General features: G+C 41.8%; 1 protein-coding gene across 1 annotated transcript; it reads right to left on the reverse strand.

Annotated features, from left to right (window-relative positions):
- Positions 1 to 5,025: 5,025 nt before the first annotated feature.
- Positions 5,026 to 11,281, reverse strand: LOC120027094 (cholecystokinin-like). Its single transcript, XM_038971932.1, has 3 exons — positions 11,161 to 11,281; positions 10,691 to 10,846; positions 5,026 to 5,051 (listed from the first exon to the last, which is right to left on the reverse strand). Exons 1-3 carry the CDS (start codon positions 11,279 to 11,281, stop codon positions 5,026 to 5,028), a joined length of 303 nt encoding a protein of 100 aa, XP_038827860.1.
- Between the last annotated feature and the right edge of the window lie 3,590 nt (positions 11,282 to 14,871).

Genomic DNA, 14,871 nt, shown 5'->3' on the forward strand with positions numbered 1-14,871 from the left:
TGGTGACCTTGTGGGATATCTGTCGACGGGCCCATGAGCAGGGCGATGACCCTCGTTGCTTCAGTGCTCTGGATGGGAGTAGTTACATGACTGGGATGTAATGTAAATGTTGATCGCTTCACTGCAAGTAGATTGTATGTTTTAAATATTTAATAAACTAATGAAGAACATGAGCTGGCACACACCCAGAGAAAATAATTTAGTGTAGAGGTGCTTACTAACGAAGAATAAACTGTAAGCCATAAAAACAAAGAGAGTCACATTCTCCATATGTATAACCTCCCAGTAATTTATTGGGTCAAAAAAACGCCAATGTTTCAGCATCACTGTGACTTCTTCAGGGTGATATTATTATTTTATTTTAAATGTAATAAAAAAATAAGATATTTACTTGACAGATTGGAAAGAATTAACAAAAAAAACTGAGAGGACAAAGCGGCAGAATACCTGACCAATGTGACTAACCCAAAATTAAGGAAAGCTTTGTATGTACACAGTGAGCATAGCCTTGCTATTGGGAGTGGCCACCGTAGGCAGACCTGGCTCTCAAGACAACACAGGCTATGTGCACACTGCCCACAAAATGAGGTGGAAACTGAGCTGTACTTCCTAACCTGACAAATGTATGACCATATTAGAGACACATACAGTGCCATCAGAAAGCATTCAGACCACTTCACTTGTTCCACATTTTGTTACGTTACAGCCTTATTCTAATATGGATTAAATACATTTTTCCCTCATCTATCTACACACAACACCCCATAATGACAAAGCGAAAACAGGTTTTTCAAAATGTTTGCAAATGTATTACAAATAAAAAACAGAAATACCTTATTTACATACATTACCAGTCAAAAGTTTGGACGAACCTACTCATTCCAGGGTTTTTCTTTATTTTTTACTATTTTCTACATTGTAGAATAATAGTGAAGACATCAAAACTATGAAATAAACACATTGGAATCATGTAGTAACCAAAAAAGTGTTATACAAATCAAAATATATTTTAGATTCTTCAAAGTAGCCAACCTTTGACTTGATGACAGCTTTGGACACTCATGGCATTCTCTCAACCAGCTTCATGAGGTAGTCACCTGGAATGCATTTCAATTAACAGATGTGCCTTGTTAACAGTTAATTCATGGAATTTCTTTCCTTCTTCATGCGTTTCAGTTATGTTATGATGTCACGATCGTCTTCGGGTGAAAGAGAGGACCAAGGTGCAGCGTGATATAAATACATGACGTATTTATTTAAAGAAAGACGAAGAACACTAAAACAAACTAAACAAAACAACAAACCGACGATCGTGAAGCTATACAAGACAAATAAGTGCAGACACTGGCAACTTATACATAGACAATTACCCACAACCTACCTAATGACTATGGCTGCCTAAATATGTCCCAATCAGAGACAACGTAGACAGCTGTCTCTATTGAGAACCAATCTAGGCAACCATAGACTTACATAAACACCTACACTGAACACAACCCCATGAACTCTACAAAAAAAACCTAGACAATAAAAACACCCTATACGAGACAAACACACACAAACATCCCCCATGTCACACCCTGACCTAACTAAAATAATAAAGAAAACAAAGATAACTAAGGCCAGGGCGTGACATGTGACAAGGTAGGGGTGGTATACAGAAGATAGGCCTATTTGGTAAAAGACCAAGTCCATCCAACCTGGAACTGAGTGAGTAGTGTTTGGTCTGATGCTATTTTGAAAGCCAAGAAGAAAAAAAAAACATGAAAAAAATGAAAAATAAAGTACATTACAATGATAGCTTTGACTTTATGGGGATTGAATGCTGAGTTAAAGCTACCAGGCTTGCTAGGACAGACCAGATACAACTTCAATTAGCACTGAGGTGTGAAAAGTGTCGAGGCCTTGGGCCCAACAAGTGGCAGGAGTCTTTGAAGCCCCCTTTGAAGACCCTCCTGCTGTTCAGAGACCATCCACTGGCATTTTCCTAAGAAATCTGCTTCCAGAAATTAACGCTTCTCCCAAGTGGGTGTAACACCTTCTCCCGCTGCCTGTTGCACGGCTGCTTGGATTCCACCTGGCGATCCTTTCACCGTCTGCCCTGGCCTGTCTCCCCCTGTCTGGTACAGGTACCCCTGCCACACTCCCCCCTCTCTCCCGAGCTTTCGCTCACCTCCAGCACACAGGCACTGTTGGGGTGTGTGACTCTGAACTTACAATGGCTAGCCCCTACTCGTTATATATTTATTTTTTTCTTGCACATTTTGCTATTTTGCTATTTGCCTCATGACTCCTGCATGCTTTGTTGACTACGAACTTTCTTTACCTATCCGTGGGGCATACTATGTTTGTTCCCACACTCAGGACTCTGACTCTCTAATGGTTACACAGACTTTTGGCCTCCCATCCTATTCTAACCACCTCTCGCCGGCTTTGTATTCAGTTACCGTGATAAGTTGCTGTACAATATGAATCTGTTTGCCATCTGATGCACATTCAGATGTCATAAATCAGCACTGCAGAGCTCTCCCTGTCCTCTGCTGTGCCTTGATTGGTATTACTGCTGATTATATCTGGAAATTTCATGTACACCCTGGCCCATCTACTGTTGCTAGCCCCAATTCTGACTTGTGCTCTGATATCTGCTTCACTGATTTCTGCTCTCGTAAAAACCTGGGTTTTCTGCACGGTAACACTAGAACTTATTGCCTAAAATGGATCATTCGAAAGTGTAGGTTCACAGCTCCAATCCAGATGTGTTGGTTATTACTGAGATGTGGTTAAGAAAGAGTGTTTTGAATACTAATGTTAACCTTTCTAGTTATAACCTTTTTCGTCAATACAGATCTTCCAAAGGTGGGGGAGTAGCAATCTTTACCAAGGATCACCTTCAGTGCTTGGTTGTCTCCAACAACTCTGTCCCCCCCCAAAATTGATTTGCTTGTTTTATGAATTAATCTTTCAAATAGCTCTTTGTTGACTGTTGCTGGTTGCTATCGTCCTCCATCAGCACCGGCCTGTACTCTACCTGCCTTAACTTCTTCTGGCTGCAAGCCCGAGGCCGCCCACAATATGACAACAGCCACTTCAAGTGCAGGGCGCGAAATTCAAAATATATTTTTTAGAAATATTAACTTCACACATTAACAAGTCACATACAGCATATGAAAGGTAACCATCTTGTGAATCCAGCCAACATGTCCGATTTTTAAATGTTTTTACAGCGAAAACACCACGTATATTTAGGTTAGCTCACCACCAAATACAAAAAAGGACAGACATTTTCACAGCACAGGTAGCATGCACAAGCCAACCTAACTAACCAAGAACCACACAAACTAACCAACAAACAACTTCATCAGATGACAGTCTTATACACTGTTATTCAATAAATCTATGTTTTGTTCGAGAAATATGCATATTTCAGGTATAAATCATAGGTTTCATTGCAGCTAAATCAAATTGCACCGAAAGCAGACAGAATATTACAGACAACCCACCCAATACCTAATACTCATCATAAACATTCTGAAAAATACATATGTACACAATGAAGACAGGCTCTTGTGATTCCAGCCAATATTTTCGATTTATTAAGCTGTTTTTAACAGCGAAACCACAATAAAGCCTTATTATTCTTTACACAATAGCCAAAACAGCACATTTCCTCAGCAACAAGTTAGCGATCGTAACAAAGATATCATAATTTTTGACTAACCTGATATTCTTCCTCAGATGACGTCCTATAACCAGGTTTATACATACACTTAATGTTTTGTTTTCGAAAATGTGGCATATTTTAGAGCTGAATCAGTGGTTATACATTGTGCTACACGTAGCTACTTTTCCCCACCAAAGTCTCCATTTTTTTCTGACACTTTTTCTCTGACACACAGTATTCTGACCAATAGCTATTCATATAACATAACTAAAAATAATCTTTGTATAGGAAATGATAGATACACTAGTTCTTAATGCAATTCGCCGTGGTTAGCATTCAAAAATAACTTCATTAACCACATAAGGCTTACGTTATGTCGACCGAGTGCCCACAACCTGGGCGCAAAACTAATAGTAACACAGTTCGACAGCTATATAAATAACTCATAAAATGGGGTCCTACCTCTTTGCTGATCTTCATCAAATGTTGTACAAGTGTCCTTTGCAAGAGCATCGTTGTTTGGATTTAAACAGTTCCCTATTTCCCCTCTTGAATTAGCAGCTGCACTAGCCAAGTGGCCGCGAAGCTCTCCTTTCTGAACAAAGGCACACAACGCAACACGCCTAACGTCCCGAATAAATTTCAAAAATCTAATAAAACTATATTGAAAAAACATACTTACATTTAGCAAACGCTCTTATCCAGAGCGACTTTCATTTGGAAAGTTCATACATATTCATCCTGGTCCCCCCGTGGGAAATGAACCCACAACCCTGGCGTTGCAAGCGCCATGCTCTACCAACTGAGCCACACGGGACCACAATGATATACGATGATATTGTCACAGGTATCAAATAAATAATCAAAGCCGGAGATAGTATGTTCGCCTATAACGAAAGCTTTTTCAGAAGGCAATTTCAGGTCCCAACCTCGCGCCTTCCTGAAAAAGGAAATGGGTGACACGTCATTCCAATAGGATGTATTCCTCCTCAAGACCAGATAAACACTCCCGATTTCTTCTCTCACGTTCATCTTTGAACATCCAGGGGAAGGTGTATGACGTGCATGTATACTAATAGGTATCATTCCCTTTATAGGCAGGACCTAGAAAGAGAGATCGATTTCAGATTTTCCACTTCCTGGTCAGGAAGTGTTGTGCCAAATGAGTTTCTGTTTTACTCACAGATATAATTCAAAGGTTTTTAGAAACTAGAGAGTGTTTCTTTCCTATCCAATATAATAATAATATGCATATTGTACTACAAGAAGTTGAGTTGATGCCGTTTGAAATGGGCACCTTTTATCTGGCTACCATACTGCCCCTGCACCCAAACAGGTTAAGCTCTCTCCTGGCCCTTACCAAGTCAGAATTTGTCCCCTGCTAGGTATCCTAAACTGGGAATGCTTAAAACCACCTGACCAAGTCCTAAATGTAATTGACTCCTTAAGACTTTCTCAGATTATTACAATCCACAAGGTATGACTCGAAACACCCAGAAAAGAACTACTCTCCCCTCGATGTTATCCTCACCAAATATCTTTGATAGTTCATTCTGGTGTTTTCTGTATGACCTTATGATGCACTGTTTTTACAGCCTTTGGTTTCGTAATGGGCTGCTCAGTGAAACAACCTGTCCCGTGATTTGTCATAGACGTTGTGCTAAACAACTTTAATGAGAAGTCTTCCTTCATGAACTGGCCTCTGTAAAATGGTATAGAATCAGCTTGGTCCCCTCTGTCGAAGACGTTTGACCTTCTTTTTTGATATTTTCAGTGGTATTGTTAACAAACACCGCCCCCATAAAGAAAATTAGAATGAAAAACAGGTTCAGCCCCTGGTTTGACCGTGATCTTGCAGAGTTACTCCACCTAAAGAATTGCATTTGCTAAAGGAGCTCCTTAAATTTGACCCCAAAAATCCCCATCTGGGTCAGATGGTTTAGACCAGAGCTGCCCCAACCCTGTTCCTGGAGAGCTACCCTCCTGAAGGTTTTCAGTCCAACCCTGTTCCTGGAGAGCTAGCCTCCTGAAGGTTTGAGTCCAGACCCCGTTAGTAATACCTGATTCCAGTTTATCACCACATTACTAAGAATCTGGTGCGGTGATTGGAGTTGAGCCGAAAACCTACAGGACGGTAGCTCTTCAGTAACAGGGGTTGGCCAGGCCCTTGTTTTAGACCCTTTTCGTCTTTAAGGATGCTGCCCCTTCATCGTCCAAGCCTATCTCCCACCTTTTTAACCTTTCGCTCCTTTCTGGGGAGGTTTTTCCCATTGCTTGGAGGCAGGCCACTGGTTCGTCTTTATTTAAAGGGGGAGATCAAGCTGATCCTAACTGTTATATGTGCCGATTTCTCTTTGCCTGTTTCTCAAAAGTGGTGGGAAAACGTCAATAATGAACTGACTGGCTTTCTGATGTCTATAGTATTCTCTCTGGTAATGCAATCTGTTTTCAATCAGTTATGGATGTGTCCCTGCAACCTTAAAGGTCCTCAATGGATGTCCCACCATTGCCCGTGTTCTTAAGGCAATGTTGTGCTGCTATTTTTATTGACTTGGCCAAAGCGTTTGATACGGTCGACCATTCCATTCTTGTGGGCCTGCTGAGGAGTATTGGTGTCTCTGAGGGGTCTTTGGCCTGGTTTGCAAACTACCTCTCTCAAAGACTGCCATGTACTCACCAAGGGAGTACCCCAAGGCTCAATCCTAGGCCCGACGCTCTTCTCAATTTACATCAACAACATAGCTCAGGCAGTAGGAAGCTCTCTCATCCATTTATATACAGATGAAATCTCTTGTACTCAGCTGGCCCCTGTCCCCGTATTAATGTGTTTAAATGCTCTACACATAAAGGCTTTCTTAGTGTCCACAAGCTTTCTCTACCCTTAACCTGTTCTGAACACCTCCAAAAAAAAGGGTCTGTGGTTTGGTAAGAAGAATGCCCCTCTCCCCACAGGTGTGATTACTACCTCTGAGGGTTTAGAGCTTGAGGTAGTCACCTCATACAAATACTTGGGAGTATGGCTAGATGGTACACTGTCCTTCTCTCAGCACATTCCAAAGCTACAGGCTAAAGTTAAATCTAATCGCTCCTCTTTCACCCCAGCTGCCAAACTATCCCTGATTCAGATGACCATCCTTCCCATGCTAGATTACAGAGACATCATTTATAGATCAGCAGGTAAGGGTGCTCTCAAGTGGCTAGATGTTCTTTAACCATAGCGGCCACAATTTTGCCCCCAATGCTCCTTATGGACACATCACCACACTCGATAAATCCCTCTGTAAACTGTCCATCTCTGTAAACCCGACGCAAGTACCACTGGTTGATGCTTATATTTATAAAACACTCTCAGACTCACTCCTCCCACCTATCTGAGTAGTCTACTGCAAGCCTCATCCTCCACATACAAACACCCGTTTCTGCCAGTCACATTTCTGTTAAAGTCCCCAAAAGCTCACACATCCCTGGGTCCGTTCTCCTCTTTTCCAGTTTCGCGTGCAGCTCGCGACTGGAACGAACTGCAAAAACACTCAAACTGGACAGTTTTACCTCAATATCTTCATTCAAATCCACAATCATGGAACCTCTACTGGCAGTTGTGGCAGCTTTGGCGTGATGTATTGTTGTCTCTACCTTCTTGCCCTTTGTGCTTTGTGTCTGTGCCCAATAATTGTTGTACCATGTTTGTGCCTGCTACCATGTTGTATTGCTAATGCCCCTCGGTTCTTCGAAAAAAAAAAAAAAAATAATCATATTCATTCTTTTTACAAAAAAGTGTCCAGGGGGGGATCGATAGTCTATGAGGTGGAGCAAGGCAATAGTTCTGCCTTTCTGACCTCTTTCAATGACCCGTCTTTATCTCTCCCTCTCTCTCCATCTCTTTCAATGACCCGTCTTTATCTCTCCCTCTCTCTCCATCTCTTTCAATGACCGTATTTATCTCTATCTCTCCATCTCTTTCAATGACCCGTCTTTATCTCTCCATCTCTTTCAATGACCCGTCTTTATCTCTCCATCTCTTTCAATGACCCGTCTTTATCTCTCCCTCTCTCTCCATCTTTTCCAATGACCCGTCTTTATCTCTCCATCTCTTTCAATGACCCGTCTTTATCTCTCCATCTCTTTCAATGACCCGTCTTTATCTCTCCATCTCTTTCAATGACCCGTCTTTATCTCTCCTTCTCTCTCCATCTTTTTCAATGACCCGTCTTTATCTCTCCCTCTCTCCATCTCTTTTCAATGACCCGTCTTTATCTCTCCCTCTCTCTCCATCTCTTTCAATGACCCGTCTTTATCTCTCTGTCCCTCTCTCTCTCCATCTTTTTCAATGACCCGTCTTTATCTCTCCCTCTCTCTCTCCATCTCTTTCAATGACCCGTCTTTATCTCTCCCTCTCTCTCCATTTCTTTCAATGACCCCTCTTTATCTCTCCATCTCTTTCAATGACCCCTCTTTATTTCTCTCCATTTCTCTCTCTTTATTTCTGGCTTGCTTATTTATCTCCTGCCCATCTATCTCTCTTTTGTGTCTCTTTACCTGAACCTTCACCCCCCCCCCCCCCCCCCCCATGTTTCTGTCTCATTTACAAAGTAGACGTAAGTACGTAATAACAGACTATATGTATAGCTAGTTATGATTTCATGGTAAAAAGTGTAAACAGGAACTTTTGAAACATTAAAGTTGGAATCTCTGGCTTGTTGAGTTTGACACTTGAACTCAGCACATTGATATTTATCTCACATGCACTTAGAATCTTCGAGAGCTCGAGTGTAACGGCACCTCTTATAGAATACAGCTCTAATACTAACTTCAGTAAGGTAAAATAAAGTTATTGCCAGCTACTTTTTGTATTCCAATTCAAGAACATGCTATCTGAGAGCACCATAAGATAATCTCTAAACTGTTAACATTTTAATCTTGCTGTCGGCACAGTCTGTCTTCAGTAGCCCCATGCTACTGTCTGTCTTGTCTCTGTCTGTTCTCTGTCTGTTCTCTATCTGTTCTCTGTCTGTTCTCTATCTGTTCTCTATCTGTTCTCTGTCTGTTCTCTGTCTGTTCTCTATCTGTTCTCTGTCTGTTCTCTGTCTGTTCTCTATATGTTCTCTATATGTTCTCTGTCTTTTCTCTGTCTGTTCTCTATCTGTTCTCTGTCTGTTCTCTATCTGTTCTCTGTCTTTTCTCTGTCTGTTCTCTATCTGTTCTCTGTCTGTTCTCTGTCTGTTCTCTGTCTGTTCTCTGTCTGTTCTCTGTCTGTTCTCTATATGTTCTCTGTCTGTTCTCTGTCTGTTCTCTATCTGTTCTCTGTCTGTTCTCTATCTGTTCTCTGTCTGTTCTCTGTCTGTTCTCAATCTGTTCTCTATCTGTTCTCTGTCTGTTCTCTATCTGTTCTCTATCTTTTCTCTATCTTTTCTCTGTCTGTTCTCTGTCTGTTCTCTGTCAGTTCTCTGTCAGTTCTCTATCTGTTCTCTGTCCTCTATCTGTTCTCTGTCTGTTCTCTGTCTGTTCTCTATCTGTTCTCTATCTGTTCTCTGTCTGTTCTCTATCTGTTCTCTATCTGTTCTCTATCTTTTCTCTGTCTGTTCTCTGTCTGTTCTCTGTCTGTTCTCTATCTGTTCTCTCTGTATGTGTGTCTATAGAGATACTATCACTGACAAAGCAGATACATTTAAGAAGATAGAAGGAAAGACCAGAAAAGATATACACACTCACACATGTACAAACTACAGTTTTTTTTCACAAACACCAGCCATCTGGATCAACAACTCACTCTCACTGTCATAGCAACCAGAGAAAGAGAGACAGGTTCTAAAGGGACTTCAACTCACTCTCGCTGTCATAGCAACCAGAGAAATAGAAACAGGTTCTAAAGGGACTTCAACTCACTCTCGCTGTCATAGCAACCAGAGAAATAGAGACAGGTTCTAAAGGGACTTCAACTCACTCTCGCTGTCATAGCAACCAGAGAAATAGAAACAGGTTCTAAAGGGACTTCAACTCACTCTCGCTGTCATAGCAACCAGAGAAATAGAAACAGGTTCTAAAGGGACTTCAACTCACTCTCGCTGTCATAGCAACCAGAGAAATAGAGACAGGTTCTAACGGGACTTCAACTCACTCTCGCTGTCATAGCAACCAGAGAAATAGAGACAGGTTCTAAAGGGACTTCAAATCACTCTCGCTGTCATAGCAACCAGAGAAATAGAGACAGGTTCTAAAGGGACTTCAACTCACTCTCGCTGTCATAGCAACCAGAGAAATAGAAACAGGTTCTAAAGGGACTTCAACTCACTCTCGCTGTCATAGCAACCAGAGAAATAGAGACAGGTTCTAAAGGGACTTCAACTCACTCTCGCTGTCATAGCAACCAGAGAAATAGAGACAGGTTCTAAAGGGACTTCAAATCACTCTCGCTGTCATAGCAACCAGAGAAATAGAGACAGGTTCTAAAGGGACTTCAAATCACTCTCGCTGTCATAGCAACCAGAGAAATAGAGACAGGTTCTAAAGGGACTTCAAATCACTCTCGCTGTCATAGCAACCAGAGAAATAGAGACAGGTTCTAAAGGGACTTCAAATCACTCTCGCTGTCGTAGCAACCAGAGAAATAGAGACAGGTTCTAAAGGGACTTCAAATCACTCTCGCTGTCATAGCAACCAGAGAAATAGAGACAGGTTCTAAAGGGACTTCGGAAAATATTCACTTGAAGAGAACAATGTGAGCTCTTTCATCTCTCTCTACACACACACACGCTCACACTCACACACTCTCACTCACACTCACACTCTCGTCTTAGGTCTCTCTTTATGTAGTGTGGTGGTGTCTCTCTTGTCATGATGTGTGTTTTGTCCTATATTTTTATAGGACAAAATTGGATATTAATATTTATATTTTGAATCCCAGTCCCCGTCCCCGCAGGAGGCCTTTTGCCTTTTGGTAGGTCGTCATTGTAGATAAGAATTTGTTCTTAACTGACATGCCTAGTTAAATAAAAGGTCAAATATTTTTTATTAAAAAAAAATTAAACTCACCTTTCTGTGAGGAGATGAGTCTAGCCAACAGTTCACTGAGTTTGGCTCTGGAGTCTCCGCCTTCTCCCATATATGGGTTGGTATTGACCAAAGGAGAGGAGTGAGTATGTCTGAGGCATGGCTCGGAGAGGAAGCGGGCTTTAGTTTCGAGACGTCCTAGAAAGGAAATACAAACCACCTTGTTAGCATTTGTAAACTGTCTTGGGTTGTTTTGATGGAACTAAATGACATAAAGAAATAATGATAATATCATGAATTAAACCTTTTATTGCTATAGCGTCTTTCTAGGGCCCATGGATTGCCATTAAAAAAAAGCGTAAACATTCATATCATCAAGGTACCGGTTTCAACAAAAACGTATCCAGTGTTTTTTTTGTACCGGGAAAGACAAATCAAGCAGCTCAGGTATTTTAACGTACTTGATAAAAATGTATTCAACAGCCGGATGTGGCACCTCTCCCTGTTCTTACCTTCAGAGGGAGGGGGCAGGGCAGGGCTGCCCTCTTGGAGGGGGGGAGAGAAGTGGGGGCGTCCCGAACAGCTAGTGCACAGGACCACCAGCAGAACACACATACACAACCCTGCAGTCATCTAGGGGAGAGAGTGGAAGAGAAAGAGGGGAAGAGAAAGAGGGGAAGAGAAAGAGGGGAAGAGAAAGAGGGCAGAGAGAAAGAGGGGAAAAGAGGGGAAGAGAGAGGGGAGAGGTGTAGTGGGAAGGAGAGAGAGGGGAAGAGAAATAGGGAGAGAGAGAGGGGAAGAGAGAGGGGAGAGGTGTAGTGGGAAGGAGAGAGAGGAAGAGAAATAGGGAGAGAGAGAGGAGAAGAGAGAGGGGAGAGGTGTAGTGGGAAGGAGAGAGAGGAAGAGAAAGAGGGAGAGAGAGAGGGGAAGAGAGAGGGGAGAGGTGTAGTGGGAAGGAGAGAGAGGGGAAGAGAAAGAGGGAGAGAGAGAGGGGAAGAGAGAGGGGAGAGGTGTAGTGGGAAGGAGAGGGGAGAATTGCAAGATAAAGGTGGAAATGGTTAAACTGCTTCTTTCTACTTTTTACTCTTTCTCTCTCTTTTCTTTCTCTCTTTCTCCTTTCTCTCTCCTTTCTCTCTCTCTTTCTCTCTCCTTTCTCTCTCTCTCCTTTCTCTCTCATTTCTCTCCTCCCACATCCTACAGTAACATGATGATGTGGTTGGATGTTCCAACATTTAGAGAGCCACTCAAACCAAAACCACATTTCATCTGTCTGTTGGTTTCAGCGCTGCTCCATTAAAAACCAAGCTATGTTACAACTCCATTAAAAACCAGGCTACATTACCACGCAACTGATTTACTGAAAGTATATCCCACAGAGGCATTAGTGACGTAATGTGGTTATTGAATGTTCTGGAGGCACTTAGCCGCAAATGTCCCTCCCTTCCCCTCCACAGCTTCTTTCACACATTCAGTAAAATTATTAATGATTTACCAAACTTATTTTCCAGATGAAGACTCAAAATAAAATATGCTACTCAAGAATAGAATAGACACTAAAGTTGATCTAAGGAAAATTGACTTATTTTTACCATGAAAGATCAAATGAAACAAAGGTAAGTATGGCACGCTAACCCGTTGTGATTTCTGATAGCCGTCTGTGAAGAGGTCTATTGATACAATCAATAAAGCTACACTCCAGACGATCGTTCACACACTTCAACAGATCAATCGTTATAGACACGGCAGTCCAAGTTACATCAACTATCTACTTGATAAAACTCCACTTAACAAGAAAATATTGCATTTGGATTCATTTAAAAACATATATATTCAAAGATTGTTCTCCAAAGTTCTTGTTCTCGTACCTGACTACTATTTACATACAATTAGGTAATTCATTTGTTCTTAATTACATTTACGAATAAGAAAAAGCGAGAAAAACAATCAGAGAGAGAGAGAGAGAGACAGAGAGAGACAGAGAGAGAGAGAGAGAGACAGAGAGAGACAGAGAGGAGAGAGAGACAGAGAGAGAGACAGAGAGAGAGAGAGGAGAGAGAGAGAGAGAGAGAGAGACAGAGAGAGAGAGAGACAGAGAGAGACAGAGAGAGAGACAGACAGACAGACAGACAGAGAGAGAGAGAGAGCATAAGTAATGTTCTTACCTTCAGTAAAGAGATGGAGAGAGAAAGAGAGAGTGTGTTGGAGGAGTGTGTGTGAGAGAGGGATGAAGGAACTTCTCTTCTCTGAGAGACACCCCTTATATACACCCCCCTGCTCTCCACACTGTGTGTATGCGTGTGTGCGTTTTGTGTAAGCTTTTACCTCAATGATGACGCAGTTTGTGTGTGTGTGTGTGTGTGTGTGAGAGCTTGGTGATGCCCAGTAGAACCTCTAGGGGGTATTATTTATATGTTAGACCAGACCAGTAGAACCTCTAGGGGGTATTATTTATATGTTAGACCAGACCAGTAGAACCTCTAGGGGTATTATTTATATGTTAGACCAGACCAGTAGAACCTCTAGGGGGTATTATTTATATGTTAGACCAGACCAGTATAACCTCTAGGGGGTATTAGGTATATGTTAGACCAGACCAGTATAACCTCTAGGGGGTATTATTTATATGTTAGACCAGACCAGTAGAACCTCTAGGGGCATTATTTAAATGTTAGACCAGACCAGTAGAACCTCTAGGGGTATTATTTATATGTTAGACCAGACCAGTAGAACCTCTAGGGGGTATTATTTATATGTTAGACCAGACCAGTAGAACCTCTAGGGGTATTAATTATATGTTAGACCAGACCAGTAGAACCTCTAGGGGGTATTATTTATATGTTAGACCAGACCAGTAGAACCTCTAGGGGTATTATTTATATGTTAGACCAGACCAGTAGAACCTCTAGGGGCATTATTTAAATGTTAGACCAGACCAGTAGAACCTCTAGGGGTATTATTTATATGTTAGACCAGACCAGTAGACCCTCTAGGGGTATTATTTATATGTTAGACCAGACCAGTAGAACCTCTAGGGGGTATTATTTATATGTTAGACCAGACCAGTAGAACCTCTAGGGCTATTATTTAAATGTTAGACCAGACCAGTAGAACCTCTAGGGGTATTATTTATATGTTAGACCAGACCAGACCAGCGAACCTATTGGACAGCAATCAGTTGTACATAATTGGACCTGCTGCTCCACAGCCATTTTTATACAGTCGTGTTCTCTATCTCTCTGACCATCCCTCTCCCTCTCTCTCTCTCTCTCTCTCTCTCTCTCTCTCTCTCTCTCTCTCTCTCTCTCTCTCTCTCTCTCTCTCTCTCTCTCTCTCTCTCTCTCTCTCTCTCTCTCTCCCTCTCTCTTTCTCTCCCTCTCTCTCTCTCTCTCTCAGGTGATTGGATGGGAATCTGAGGGGTTAACGTATCGATCAGCTCTAATCAATAGTAATTGATCAGCTGTATCAGGTTAATATCTTAATTAAGGGAACAGTATCCAAACAATCTAACAGAGGGTTTACAACGCTGTCACAGAGAGAACCTTTTCAAGCCACCTGTTAAACATGTTGATTCTTCAATCTAATATTATATATATCATTACCACAAATTAAGCTTGTCTTTCTCTTATACTTTCTCCTTCCTTCCTTCTATTACTCTTACTCTTTTGCTAAAACTCTCCTCTCTCTCCCTGTCTCTCTGCGCTGCCAACCCACAGCTCTCTGCGTCCTCCCCCAACAGGACGGGTAGCCTACTCTCATCAGAGAGGTCTTTGAAACCTTGAATAAGGGTTTCAAATTTGGGGAAATGACACTCTTTAATTGTTTTATTTTTTGTCAGGAAATGCAGCTCCGTCTCAGGTTCTGCTGTTGTGCAGTGGTTGCACAGCCTTTCCTCTACAGGGAGCCAGGTTTTCCTGTGTCTACCCTTCTCAATGGCAAGGCTGTGCTCACTGAGCCTGTACTTTGTCAAGGTTTTTCTAAGGTTTTGATCAGTAACCATAGTCAAATATTTAGCCACAGTGTACTGTCGATTTAGGGCCAGATAGCACTGCATTTTGCTTTGTGTTTGTGCTTGTGTTTCCCAATAAGCAATATAGTTTTGTTTTGACTGTGTTGTAATTTGGTTTATCCTGATTGATTGGATGTTCTGGTCCTGAGGCTTCAGTGTGTTAGTAGAACAGGTTTGTGAACTCAGCCCCAGGACCAGCTGGATGAGGGGACTCATT

The sequence above is a fragment of the Salvelinus namaycush genome, chromosome 32 (genome assembly GCF_016432855.1).
Source record: "Salvelinus namaycush isolate Seneca chromosome 32, SaNama_1.0, whole genome shotgun sequence".
Classification (NCBI taxonomy): domain Eukaryota; kingdom Metazoa; phylum Chordata; class Actinopteri; order Salmoniformes; family Salmonidae; genus Salvelinus; species Salvelinus namaycush.

What these genes read in the sequence shown, in the direction of transcription:
- LOC120027094 (XM_038971932.1), bottom strand. Translation starts at nt 11,281, where the DNA reads ATGACTGCAGGGTTGTGTATGTGTGTTCTGCTGGTGGTCCTGTGCACT. An exon ending in CCTGCCCCCTCCCTCTGAAG is followed by an intron (nt 10,847 to 11,160) that starts GTAAGAACAGGG and finishes TTTCCTTTCTAG; the next exon opens with GACGTCTCGAAACTAAAGCC. An exon ending in ACTCATCTCCTCACAGAAAG is followed by an intron (nt 5,052 to 10,690) that starts GTGAGTTTAATT and finishes TTCCCAGTTTAG; the next exon opens with GATACCTAGCAGGGGACAAA.